Genomic DNA, 11,343 nt, shown 5'->3' with positions numbered 1-11,343 from the left:
AGAGCAATCTGGACAAGTGCCCCTTGCAACCTTGTTTGATTCTTTAGCCCTTTCCAAAGCCAGGAATAACATCTATTTTATGTCGCAAATTCAATGGCAAATCATGTTGGTGCAAGACTAAAGTCAGAATAATTAAACTTGGAGTGAAAAAGATTTCCAATCTCAATCAATTTGAAGGTGGATGCAGACAGACTGAACTGACTTAAGCTAGTCACGATTAACACTGTGAGACAATATTGATATTGTGAGTCATGTTGTTAATTTAATCATTTATAGCATCACACAGAAACAGGAAAACAAGAACAGGCAAACACAATAATATGTAAATAACAGTATATGCAAAACATCATGTTTTCAGCAAAATCAGGAATAAGTTCTTTGTATTTTCTATTTCCAATTAAACAAATCAGTGTTAAAAGACAAGTTTTGTATAGACACACACACTTTCACACTCTGCTTTTATATGAGAATACACCGTTTCCTCAGTTTCCCGTTCATTCTTCTTCTTCCTTCCTCTTGCACTTTTATTTCCAGAGAAATGCAGTGCAGCATAGTTGACATCATGTCCACTTTCACTCTATGCAAAATAAAATTCATATTGTTATATAAAACTACAGTAAATCGTTTCCCTGAATTAACAATTATGACTTAGTCTTATTACTTACATGTTCATTCATTGTTTGGCTCAAGGCATCTTGTCTTGCTTGTGAAGAGCTGTTTTCTGGGCATAATGTTGATTTAAAAAAATAAAAATCCACATTACCTCATGCTTTCAATTGTGGACTTGACAATTTTACTTTTTTAAAAATTAAAATTATGTTCTTGAACTTGATGTGTTCAAATGTAACGGGGTGTGCACTCAGCAGCTAATATCAAGTGTAAAAGTGTATATAACATATGTACCAAATACAATTTATTGAAAATGATTTAGTATGATTTTTTAAAAGTCAGTGAGTAACACTTACCTTTAAATTGTTTACATGCTACTCTTGGAGTTCGGCAACAGATGCAAACAATATTAAAAATCACAGAAATAAACAAGCAGATTATTGCTATAACCAGCACAGTAAATTCAGAACCTGCCTTTTGCTCTAGAAAAAAAGGAAAGAAATGATTAATGATTCTGCAAGACAGAGAAAACTAGCTGTCATATTATTCAAAGTCCTACCTATTTGAAGTTTAGTTCCATTTCCAAAGAATAATTCCCAACACGTGGCCACAGCACAGTAGTAAGTCCCTTCATCAGACGAGCTGACGATTTTAGAAAAAGTATAATTGCAGCTCTTCTGGGGGTCAGCTCTTTTATCACATTCTTTACTTTTGTTTCTGTCAGTGTAGATTAATTTTGGATAACTTTTATGTGATCCAGCTCTGAACCAGAGCACGGTGAGATCTCCGGGACAGGTCTTTTTGTCAGAGTCAGAGAAGACTGAGCACCGAAAAGTCACTGAGTTTCCTGGTTCCTGGACTGTTGTCAGCGGTGACTGAACAACAGTATAGTCTGATGTCCTTTGAGTGCATCCTGGATTAAATAAAACAGTGTTAGCAAATGTGACTTTAGGTGTTACACAGTTGTGTGCCTTGCATTGAAATATTTCACTTGGAATATCTTATGAAATCACTAAAATTAGTTTAAAAAAATAGATAAAATGTATCTTAGATTTTATGAAATGTAAATTATTATGTCAGTTTTCAAAGCATGTTTATTAATGATGATATTTTTTCTTAACACTGCTGCTTTACTGGTTAAAGTTAGGGAAAACTTGTAATTAGATCACGTTATTACCTTTGACTAACAAATATGAGCCGCTCCATTCAGTATTCTTGAACCACTCGGTGATTCCACAGTGGTAGATTCCCTCGTCCTCTTGGTTTGCCCTCAAAATGGTCAGGTTGGTGGAATTTTCATTGTAATTAACCTTCCATCTTGATTGAGTAAACTCAGCAGAAAACTCAGGTTGTGCAGATTCCTTCAGTGTCCATATTAATTTTAGAGAGTCGCCGGTACTCTGCTTGTACCAGTCGATTTCTCTACGGCTGAACTGTGAATTCTTACGCAGATCACATGTGAAGGTTACAGTTTCACCAAGTTGAACTGAAGTTATCGGGATAAGTGTATCTAAATTGAAAGAAAACATACAGAATCTACAATATTAAGTCACAATGATTATTGAAAACCATGAAAACAATATGAATATGAACATGAATACAGAATACACGGAATAGGAAATAAAATAAAGAAAAAACTTACATCCTTGATGGAGATAAAGCAGTGTAACCAATAACACAATCATCTTGACAGTGTCTCTTTCCTTGAGCTTGAAGGTATTTCATTGACTGTAGGAGGTATTACAGCATGTCACACTGTCAAATGAATCTGATTGGTTACCACAGAATAAAGGTTCAAGTGCACTTCCTGTCACACATTTCTGTTGTCCAGGGCAGGTCATCTCTTCCTTATATATTTAGCCATTTTAATTATAAGGTAAATTCCTTTTCTAATTAATGTTAGGGGTTCATCTTGTAGTTGTTTCGTCTTTGCTTTCCAATATTTACTCTCTGTCCTCATTGTGTCTCAGCAGGTTCTTCTACGAAGTGATTGTATTGGTCAGTTGTTCATATCATTTCAAACAACCCTTTTAAGTGTTCAGTGTTTCTCAATAGACATGATGGATCCTTACCAGTTTAAAATGTTCATCTTTAAAATGTAAAAAAATAAAATAAAATGTTAATGTAATGATATAGGTGTGTTAGGGGTTTAAGTCCTGTCTGGGACCATGTTTAAACTTTCCTTTCAGTCATTGATTATTATCATTTTCACATCCTGCCTGGTTAGGTTTAGGCAATACATCTAGGTTAGATCTCGAGTGTTATCTGATTTACAGTGCTCTGTCATATCTAAGAGTGAAGACCCCAGCACACATTTTACATGCATTTATCTGTATGTCCAATAGAGGTTGCTTAAGTCTAAAACTTAAATAGTCATAATTGCAGCTTGCACAATGGACCTATGGGGTCCATTTGTGGTGTGTGGACCATTTTTGTGTTTGCTGCACAGCTATTTAGTGAGCCAAACACACTTCCAGCAACTTCAGATAGAAGAGTTATAATGTAAAGCCCCACCCCTTCCCAGACAACAAATACATCTTTTTTTCTTTTTTTTTGGGGGGGGGGGGGGGGGGGGGGTTGCTTTCCCTTTTGAAAATTAGGGAAGATCATAATGTTTTAATGTAGCTTTGAAACAACCAACAGTTTCACCGTAGTTTACCACTTTAGAAACAGCTTTTCCCTATCGAAGAATTATTAAGTATCAGAAATGTATATCAACAAAGTCAATACAAAACCAATCTGGAAGACTGGCTCTGTGATCGGCTTGAAGCTGGACACTCTGGCAGAGAAGAGGACAATAAAAAAACTGATAGACAATATGGACAATGTTGGGCATCCTCTGCATATGTTCATAAATAACCAGCGGAGTCTGCTCAGCGACAGGTTGCTTCTCCCTACCTCTAGAACCAACAGACTTAAAAACTCCTTTGTCCCACACACTATCAGACTGTTTGACTCCTTCCTGAAGGGGAGGGGGAAGTAGAAACATCTATCTATCTATCTATCTATCTATCTATCTATCTATCTATCTATCTATCTATCTATCTATCTATCTATCTACAGTGGCTCAAAATACAGTGTTAATAAAGACTCTGTGTACAGTGTCCAAAATTAACTGTCTTACTGATCATTGTATTTAGATGCCATTATTTGCACTGTTTCATTCTAAATCCCATACTTTACGAGAGTATAACACTGAGCTACACATGGCAATAAAATAAGGTACTGTGCAAAATGTTTAACCACCACCTTTAGTACCAAAATAGGAAATAGGAAAGTGATTTACTGAAAGTTGCACAAATAGAGGAAAACAGAGTACATAAGACAAAAAAATCTTATACAATTCTAATGACTTTCAAAGCCAATATTTGGTGTGTAAATACTTTTTTTTAGGCGAACCACTTTTTTAGCATCCTCTGCTCCTGCAGTTTACTTAAGTTTCCAACACAGCATGCTACTATTCACCAAGTTTTCAGCTAATTGCTTTTTGGGAAATGCCTTGTTGCCCATCAAACTGCAACAGGCTGTTTGTAACAAAGCATTTCAAATTACAATTAAAAAGTGGTTCTGTGTTAATTCATCTGTTATGACTATAGATGAGTGAAAAAACATCCAAATGTCCAAAGTAAGACCTCTAGAAAGCCTGGGGAACTACTGCTCAAGAGCACTAAAAACTAAAACATTGTTTTGGGCCTGCAATTTATTGAAAACACTGCTTAAAATGAAACAGGCTGTTTTAGAGGTAATCAAAAGTTTACGACCACACCTCCACAAAAAAAAAAAAAAGAAAAAAAAGAAATCAAAGTTCCAAACATGAACTCAGTAATGAGTAGTTCCACCGTTATTGTTGATCACTTCAAAAATTTATTGGGGCATGCTTGATGCAAGCGTTTCCATGAGGTGAGTGGGAACATTTATCCAAGAGGTGAAGATGGCCACACGAAGGGCATCTACTGTCTGGAACTGTTTTCTATTTTTGTAAACTTTCCTTGCCATCCATCCCCAAAGGTTCTCAACTGGATTTAGATCAGGGGAACACACAGGATGCTCCAAAAGAGGTGATGTCATTCTCCTGGAAGAAGTCGCTTGTCCTGCAGGCATTGTGTACTGTAGCGATGTCTTTTTGAAAACACTCAGTAGTTACCACACAGACGGGGGCCCTCAGTCATGAGGGATGCTCTCTGCAACATCTTGACATAGCCAGCAGCCATTTAATACCCCTGCACCTCCTGAAGCCCCATTTTTCCACTGAAGGAAAAAGCACCCCAGACCATTATGGCGCCCCCTCCACTGTGGCAAGTAGAAAACATTTCAGGTGGGATCTGCTTTTCATGCCAATAATGTTAGAAACCATCAGGACCATCAAGGTTACATTGTTTCTCATCAGAGAATAAAACTTTGTTCCACTTTTCAGTGTCCCATGTTTGGAGCTCTCTTGCAAAGTCCAAACGGTCAGTTCGTTGCAGTTCAAGGAGACGAGGCCTTTGAAGATGTTTTTTTTGTTTTTGAAGCCCTTCAGTCTCAGATGCCACCAGTAATGGCCTTAATTTGGGTCAAGGATCGTCCAGTGTCTTGACGGATAGCCAATTGGATCCTCCAGTTCAGTGCTGGTGAAATTTTTGGGGGTCTTCCACTAGACTTTTTTGTTTCATAACCCTCAGGATCATTTAGGAAATTGTCGTACTACGTCTTACTTCAGCATCGCTGCTAGAGTGAGACGCACTGCTTATGCAGTTCAACAACATGACCACGTTCAAAACGGGAACGTTTTTTTGCCTTTGTCATCAGAACGTCATGACTGTGTGACTACCGGACAGAAAATAACGAATAATCCACAATTTAACACAGAGTTGGCCTTTTAAAGGAATGTGGTCCTAAACTTTTGAGCAGCTGTAAAACAGCCTGATTCAGTCTAAGCATTGTTTTCAATAAATTGCATGGTAAAAAAAACCCGTTTTGTCTCACTCCAATTTCTTCTTGTTATCTGATGAAGCTCTACTTGGAACCTTGTTAGATAACAAGGTGTGTCAACACAGAGCAATTCGCTTGTTGTAGGAAGCAGTCCATTTAATAAACAAGACATAGTTCAGTAACTTTCTATTTATTTCAAACCAACCTACATTGACATAGATATTTACAAAACATGAAGGTCAAAGCTAAATGAAATTAATGCAAAATAAAAAAAAAATACATCAACATAAGAAAAATGGGTCATGAAGAAATAGATACAGATACAAGAATATCTAGAAACATATCACAACATCAGAAAAAAGAAAAGTTCCACAATGAAAAAACGAATTCATAGATGAAAATCCTTTAGTGAGCTAAACACACTTCCAGCAACATCAGAAAGAACATATATATATAGTGTAAAGCCCTACCCCACCCCCCTTCCAAGTCAACAAATACATTAATTTGTTTTGTTTGGGTTTTTTTTACCAACTAAGATCCTCATGAGCCGTTAAGATGAATTGGTTACCGTGGCGGGGAAGGCGGAGGCACCTGCGCGGCATTGTAATAACGCCACGCCACGCCAGCTTAGTGATGTGTGTGGCTGGCAGCTGGGATGCTGCAGCCGTGAAAGTGTGTGAACAGCAACCGGTTAGTAAAGTAAGATGTCTCAGAATGCAGAATTATGGTCGGATCATGCCTACTGCCTGCCACAGTGGTGTCGAAACCAAGGAAGCGGCATGGCGGAACTGCGACCAGGCCAGTGGCTGGCCTGGTCGCCCAAATGGTGGCTGAGCTGGCGGCCACATAGCGGGAGCAGGCGGTGGTGTCACGCCACCAGCAGAAAGAACTCTGGGACTGGATAAAGCACGGCACGCAAAGGATTGTGTTTCTGGCAGCTCTGATCCGGTCCTGCCTGCCACTACCACCACCCCCACCAGCGTTCCCCGGCAGCAGGCGAGTTGGTGGGGTCCAGACCAATCCGGCACCCATGATCTAAGTCTACCAAAACATCTTGACCGAGAATCTGTTCATGATCTCAAGCTGAACTACACTTCGTTTCTGCAGCATGACAGTGATTCAAAACACAGCAGCAAGGTGTGTTTGGAGCTCAGTCTGGGAGGACTTCTTTTTTTCTCCTTGTCTTTCCTCATGTTGTGCATTTTCCATTGTTATACCTCTCTGAACTGTATTCCCCATGTGATGTTTGTGTAATGTATGGTGGGTAAGATGGGTAATATGGGGCCAACCTTTGGGATCAATGAAGTTTTATTGAATTGAATTGAACAAGATCATAAGATAAACTAAAGACAAGACTTCGATTGCCTGGAGCAAGAGACAGATATGTGGAATGGAGGAAGGAAGCAAGAGACAAAGCAAGATCTAAGATGATTTTTGGAGTGGCCTAGTCAAAGTGCTGACCTGAGTCCCATTGATATTTGGTTTCATGACCTTAAAAAGGTGCCTCCAATGTGGCTGATGTACAGCAATTCTGCAAAGATGAGTGGGCCAGAATTCCTCCACTGCACTGTCAAGATTCAGTCTCAGTTGCAAGTTTTCACAACTGGAACTGTTTCACACCACTATTTACAATAGTTACAGACTGGTGTCATCAAAGCTGCTTTGCATATTTTAGAACCTATAGATGGAAACTATATATGGTTGTGGGCTTCACTGAAGATGTATATTTGACCTGTTACTGTTCAGACATAAAGAAATATAGTAAGGAATTTATTAAAAGACATTTGGAGTAGTTATGTTTGGCAAATTGATATAAGACACACACACACATGCACATTACACACACACACACACGCACATTACACACACACACACACACACACACACACACACACACACACACACACACACACACACACACCTATATATACATAGATAGCTAGATAAGACTTTTTTTCGTACTCAGGACAGTACATAGTTATTCAAATATTGATGATACAGAAAACTCAAATAGCTAGCTCAAAGAAATCCTCTGTTACCACAAATTCAAAGTAGGCAGTGAAGATGAGTGTCACTTATTTGAAAACTGATTTTTTTCATCCATCATTTCAGGTTATTCAATTGAGAACCTTAAGAATTATGAATCAGAACTAGCAAAGTAAAGAAAGCCACTCACACCACAGGGAGAACAAACAGAAAGGCCCCAGCAAGGGTTTGAACCAGGAACCTTTTTCATGTGAAATGACAGTGAACAGTGTGCCACCATGCTGCCCTTACTAATGCATGAACACTGCTGTCTAAACTTTAATTCTGCACTGATGTTCCTTAAAGCAGTCAGATAAACAGTGAGAACTTCATGGTCTGAAGTTCTACAGCTTATCGTGAACAAGTGTCACCATCACCTGACAAACTTACTTTACTGTGATTTTTAAAGTCACTCTAGATGTACCTGAAATTGATGACAGAGACCAAAACCTGCAGGCCGAGATCGACAACTTTTTATTCCTTTTAAACAAAACGTGACCAACACAATTATATCACATGAAATTAAAGAATTTGGCATTTGAAGTACACTGTTCTACGTCTGTCTATTAAGAAGGGAGTAATACATATACTGTTTCCACCTGTTCCTTTCAATACATTACACTGAGATAAACATATTGATTTGGTCATATAGAAATATATACAGATACAACAATATGTAGGAACATATCACAACATCAGAAAAAAGAAAAGTTCCACAATAAAAAACCATTCATGGATAGGATTAATACTAAGTACATCTATTAGAAAAACAAATTAAAAATTAGCATTGTAATTATTTATTTTTGTCTATATAACTATTAATAAAATGCGAGTACAAAAAAGTACATTTCTAACACAATTTAAAATGCAAGAGTCAAATGTCTCTAGCTATTAATCCACCTCAAGAGCCTTTAAATCAGTACAGATGTTTTCGTCCTCTGCAGGTTCTGTTGTCCTTGTTCCTGTATCCCATTTTTCCACAAGTGAAAATTACTACAGAATAAACCAATGAGTCTTCATCTGTCTGAGGAAACAGAAAAATGGTGAGACTTATTTACACAGGGAGACATTAAAACATACAAAAAGCTTGAAGAGATTTTTTTTTTCATAACTACCTGCAGAATTTCCTGATCTCCTTTTTCTGTCACATTTGTTCGTAAAGCGACTGCATCTGATAAATAAATCCACAACATTAATGTGAGTCCAATTTTGTTGAATATTGTTTGGTAAATTAATGTATGATTGACTTTGCATACCATTGCAACCCACACATGAGCTATTGTTCTTGACTGAATAGATTAGAGAGGCTATAACAATCAGGGTTACAGCCAAAGCAACACATAACAGATAGAGAAGTGCATTGTCCTTCATTGAATTAGTCTTGTTGACTGCTGAAATAAAACAAAAGAAAATGAATTATGTTAGCAATGATTAAGTGTTGTCAGATATATTTTTTATATAGATTGATTTAGCATTACAGAATATTAGGTAAAAAACTAGAATCTAATCAAATGGACAAATATTCCAATTTTCCCCATTGCATAAAAACATGATTCAGTTACCGTCAGTATCGGCTTTTGTTTTATTTCGAGAAAAAGACTCCACACATGTGGCCACGGCACAGTAATACATCTGTGAATCAGAGGAGCTGGAGTTTCTGAAGTAGCTGTAGAAACATGTTTTTGTTGAGAGTCCCTCTGAGTTCCTTTCATATTCATCTCCACCATTTACATGAGCACCATTAGAATCCAAGTGAGATTGATGTGGTTCTGCACTCAAACAGAACACGTTGTCATCTACTGGACATGTTTTATTCAGGAAGTCATGAAAGACCGAACACTGGAGAGTTACTGTGTGTTCCTGATGGACAGGATCAGATGGAGGAGTTGTAGTGAAAGGAGGCTCTGGTCCTACAAAAATGAAACAAAATTATGTGAAAAATTCACTTGTTATTTTAAAGACCAATTTAAATAGAAAAGGGAAAAAGAAAGAAGGAAAGACAAAAAGAAAGAAAAGCTTGTGAAAACTTGACTTAAATAAATGCCATATATGCCTCTGTTCATCAATATAGAAACAACCTATGTAATTTCAGAAGAAAATGTTTTTCTATTCTTACCTTGAACTTTTAAGTAGGTTCCATTAAAAAATGTTAGTTCTCGGTTTGCTGTTTTCATACAGATGTAAACTCCTGTATCACTCTGCTGTGCTTTTGTAATATACAGATCAAATATTCCAGGATCTGTTACAGTTCTAATGCGCTGATCAGCACTCTGAGAGCTAAATGATCTTCCTAAGATTTTAGGAAAGTCTCCAGAAACAAGCTTGAGCCAAAACAAGGTTCCTACATCTCTACGGGGGCACGTCAGGTTAATATTCTCCCCAACGTAAACAGTCTTTGTCTCGAAAGTCTGTTCATCTGAGCAACCTGAAAAATATTATTCAAGTCAGACATGAACAAGAGACAGAATCATTTACGTTGTCTTCTCTTCATTATCTATATAAAAATGGCAATAATTGAAATATATTATTATATATTTATATTTATAGTTAAATATATTTATATGTAAATCTGATGTCTCTACAAATACTTACATCCAAAACTGAGCGTCAGCAACAAATAAAATACAACCATTTCTGGATTTTGTTTGTTTGTTGTATTACCTTCCTGATACTGTTGTAAAAATAACTTAATATAAAAGAATCATCCAGATATAAGTATTGGTAGTGGGAGGGAACTATTTCAGAGCAGTCTGATTGGCTACTTGTTATGTTGGTGTATCACTCCATTACTGGAGTGGAAACAGTATCAACCATTGTTCCAACTAAAGCACATAAAGCAACACCAAATGTAAGCCCTGTCGTCTCATATTTGATTCTTGTGGGTTTCTCGAACTGAAAGTTAAAAAAAAGAACACAACAAAGCTGAAGCACATTTTATATTAATGCCAATATGACAGTTATCGAGCCATTGTAAACAATTAACCCTTAATGATTTAAAAGAACTCAACTTGAAATTGTAATTCTGGTTAAATGTAGGGTTATTTAAGTGATATTTAATTCATTTTAATTGTTTAAAAGTTAAAATCTTATTGATCACTGAAGGCTGCAAAAACCATGTGTTTCAGTCTGGTTAAGGCATCGTCAAAGTTAGACAACAAGAATGTCTTTGCATAACCCTAGATAATGACTGTAGCCATTGTAAACAACTCATAATGACAGGATGCTACATGGCAGGGACTACTGCTATGCCACTGAACACCAGGAGGTTTGTTCAGTGTTTTAACATTTTCAATAGTTGTGAAACACACATTTTATCGTAGTAGTACGGGGGTTAAAACCGTTGCCTCACAGCAAGAAGGCCTGAGTTTGACTCCACAATCCAGGCTGTTGTCTTTCTCTGTGGCGCTTGCATGTTCTTCCCATGTTTGTGTGGGTTCTCTCTCCCTCCCATAGTCCATAGAAATGCAGTTAGTGGGTTTAGGTTAATTGGTGATTCTAAATTAGCCAAAGGTGTGAATGTGAGTGCAAATGGATATCTGACTCTCTGTGTTAGCCCTGTGAAAGACTGGTGACCTGTCCAGGGGCTAAATGGCCTCTGGCTCTACGGTTGCTGAAAAAAACTCCAGCACCTTACAACCCTGATAAGTGAAAGAGAATGGATGGGTGGATATTTTATCTCATGTCATCATCTCATGTCAGTTATGTCATTAACATCCATTGGTATAAATTGAAGAACTCAACATGTTAACAGTAAACAGTTTAAAAGTAAACTTTGACTAGTTGCTAGATAATTTCACA

General features: G+C 37.3%; 1 protein-coding gene and 1 pseudogene across 1 annotated transcript; both read right to left on the bottom strand.

The window, feature by feature from the left end:
* Positions 1–412: 412 nt before the first annotated feature.
* Positions 413–2,294, bottom strand: LOC147338306 (signal-regulatory protein beta-2-like). Its single transcript, XM_086309575.1, has 6 exons — positions 2,252–2,294; positions 1,787–2,119; positions 1,169–1,522; positions 966–1,091; positions 666–721; positions 413–577 (listed from the first exon to the last, which is right to left on the bottom strand). The coding sequence occupies exons 1-6, from the start codon at positions 2,292–2,294 to the stop codon at positions 413–415; spliced, it is 1,077 nt and encodes a 358-aa protein (XP_086165701.1).
* Positions 2,295–8,436: 6,142 nt separating this feature from the next.
* LOC147338305 (uncharacterized) lies at positions 8,437–9,719 on the bottom strand (annotated as a pseudogene).
* Positions 9,720–11,343: the final 1,624 nt, after the last annotated feature.

The sequence above is a fragment of the Aulonocara sp. 'chitande type north' Nkhata Bay genome, linkage group LG2, assembly GCF_057382095.1.
Source record: "Aulonocara sp. 'chitande type north' Nkhata Bay isolate Kocher_YH1m ecotype deep benthic linkage group LG2, A_spYH_male_GT1.1, whole genome shotgun sequence".
NCBI lineage: Eukaryota > Metazoa > Chordata > Actinopteri > Cichliformes > Cichlidae > Aulonocara > Aulonocara sp. 'chitande type north' Nkhata Bay.
This window is presented reverse-complemented; position numbering and strand designations above follow the sequence as displayed.

Excerpts from the sequence above, each read along its gene's own strand:
- LOC147338306 (XM_086309575.1), bottom strand. The coding sequence starts at position 2,294 with ATGATTGTGTTATTGGTTACACTGCTTTATCTCCATCAAGGAT. Across the intron at positions 1,523-1,786 it reads CTCATATTTGTTAGTCAAAG|GATGCACTCAAAGGACATCA; the intron begins GTAATAACGTGA and ends TATTTAATCCAG. Across the intron at positions 1,092-1,168 it reads TGGAACTAAACTTCAAATAG|AGCAAAAGGCAGGTTCTGAA; the intron begins GTAGGACTTTGA and ends CTTTTTTTCTAG.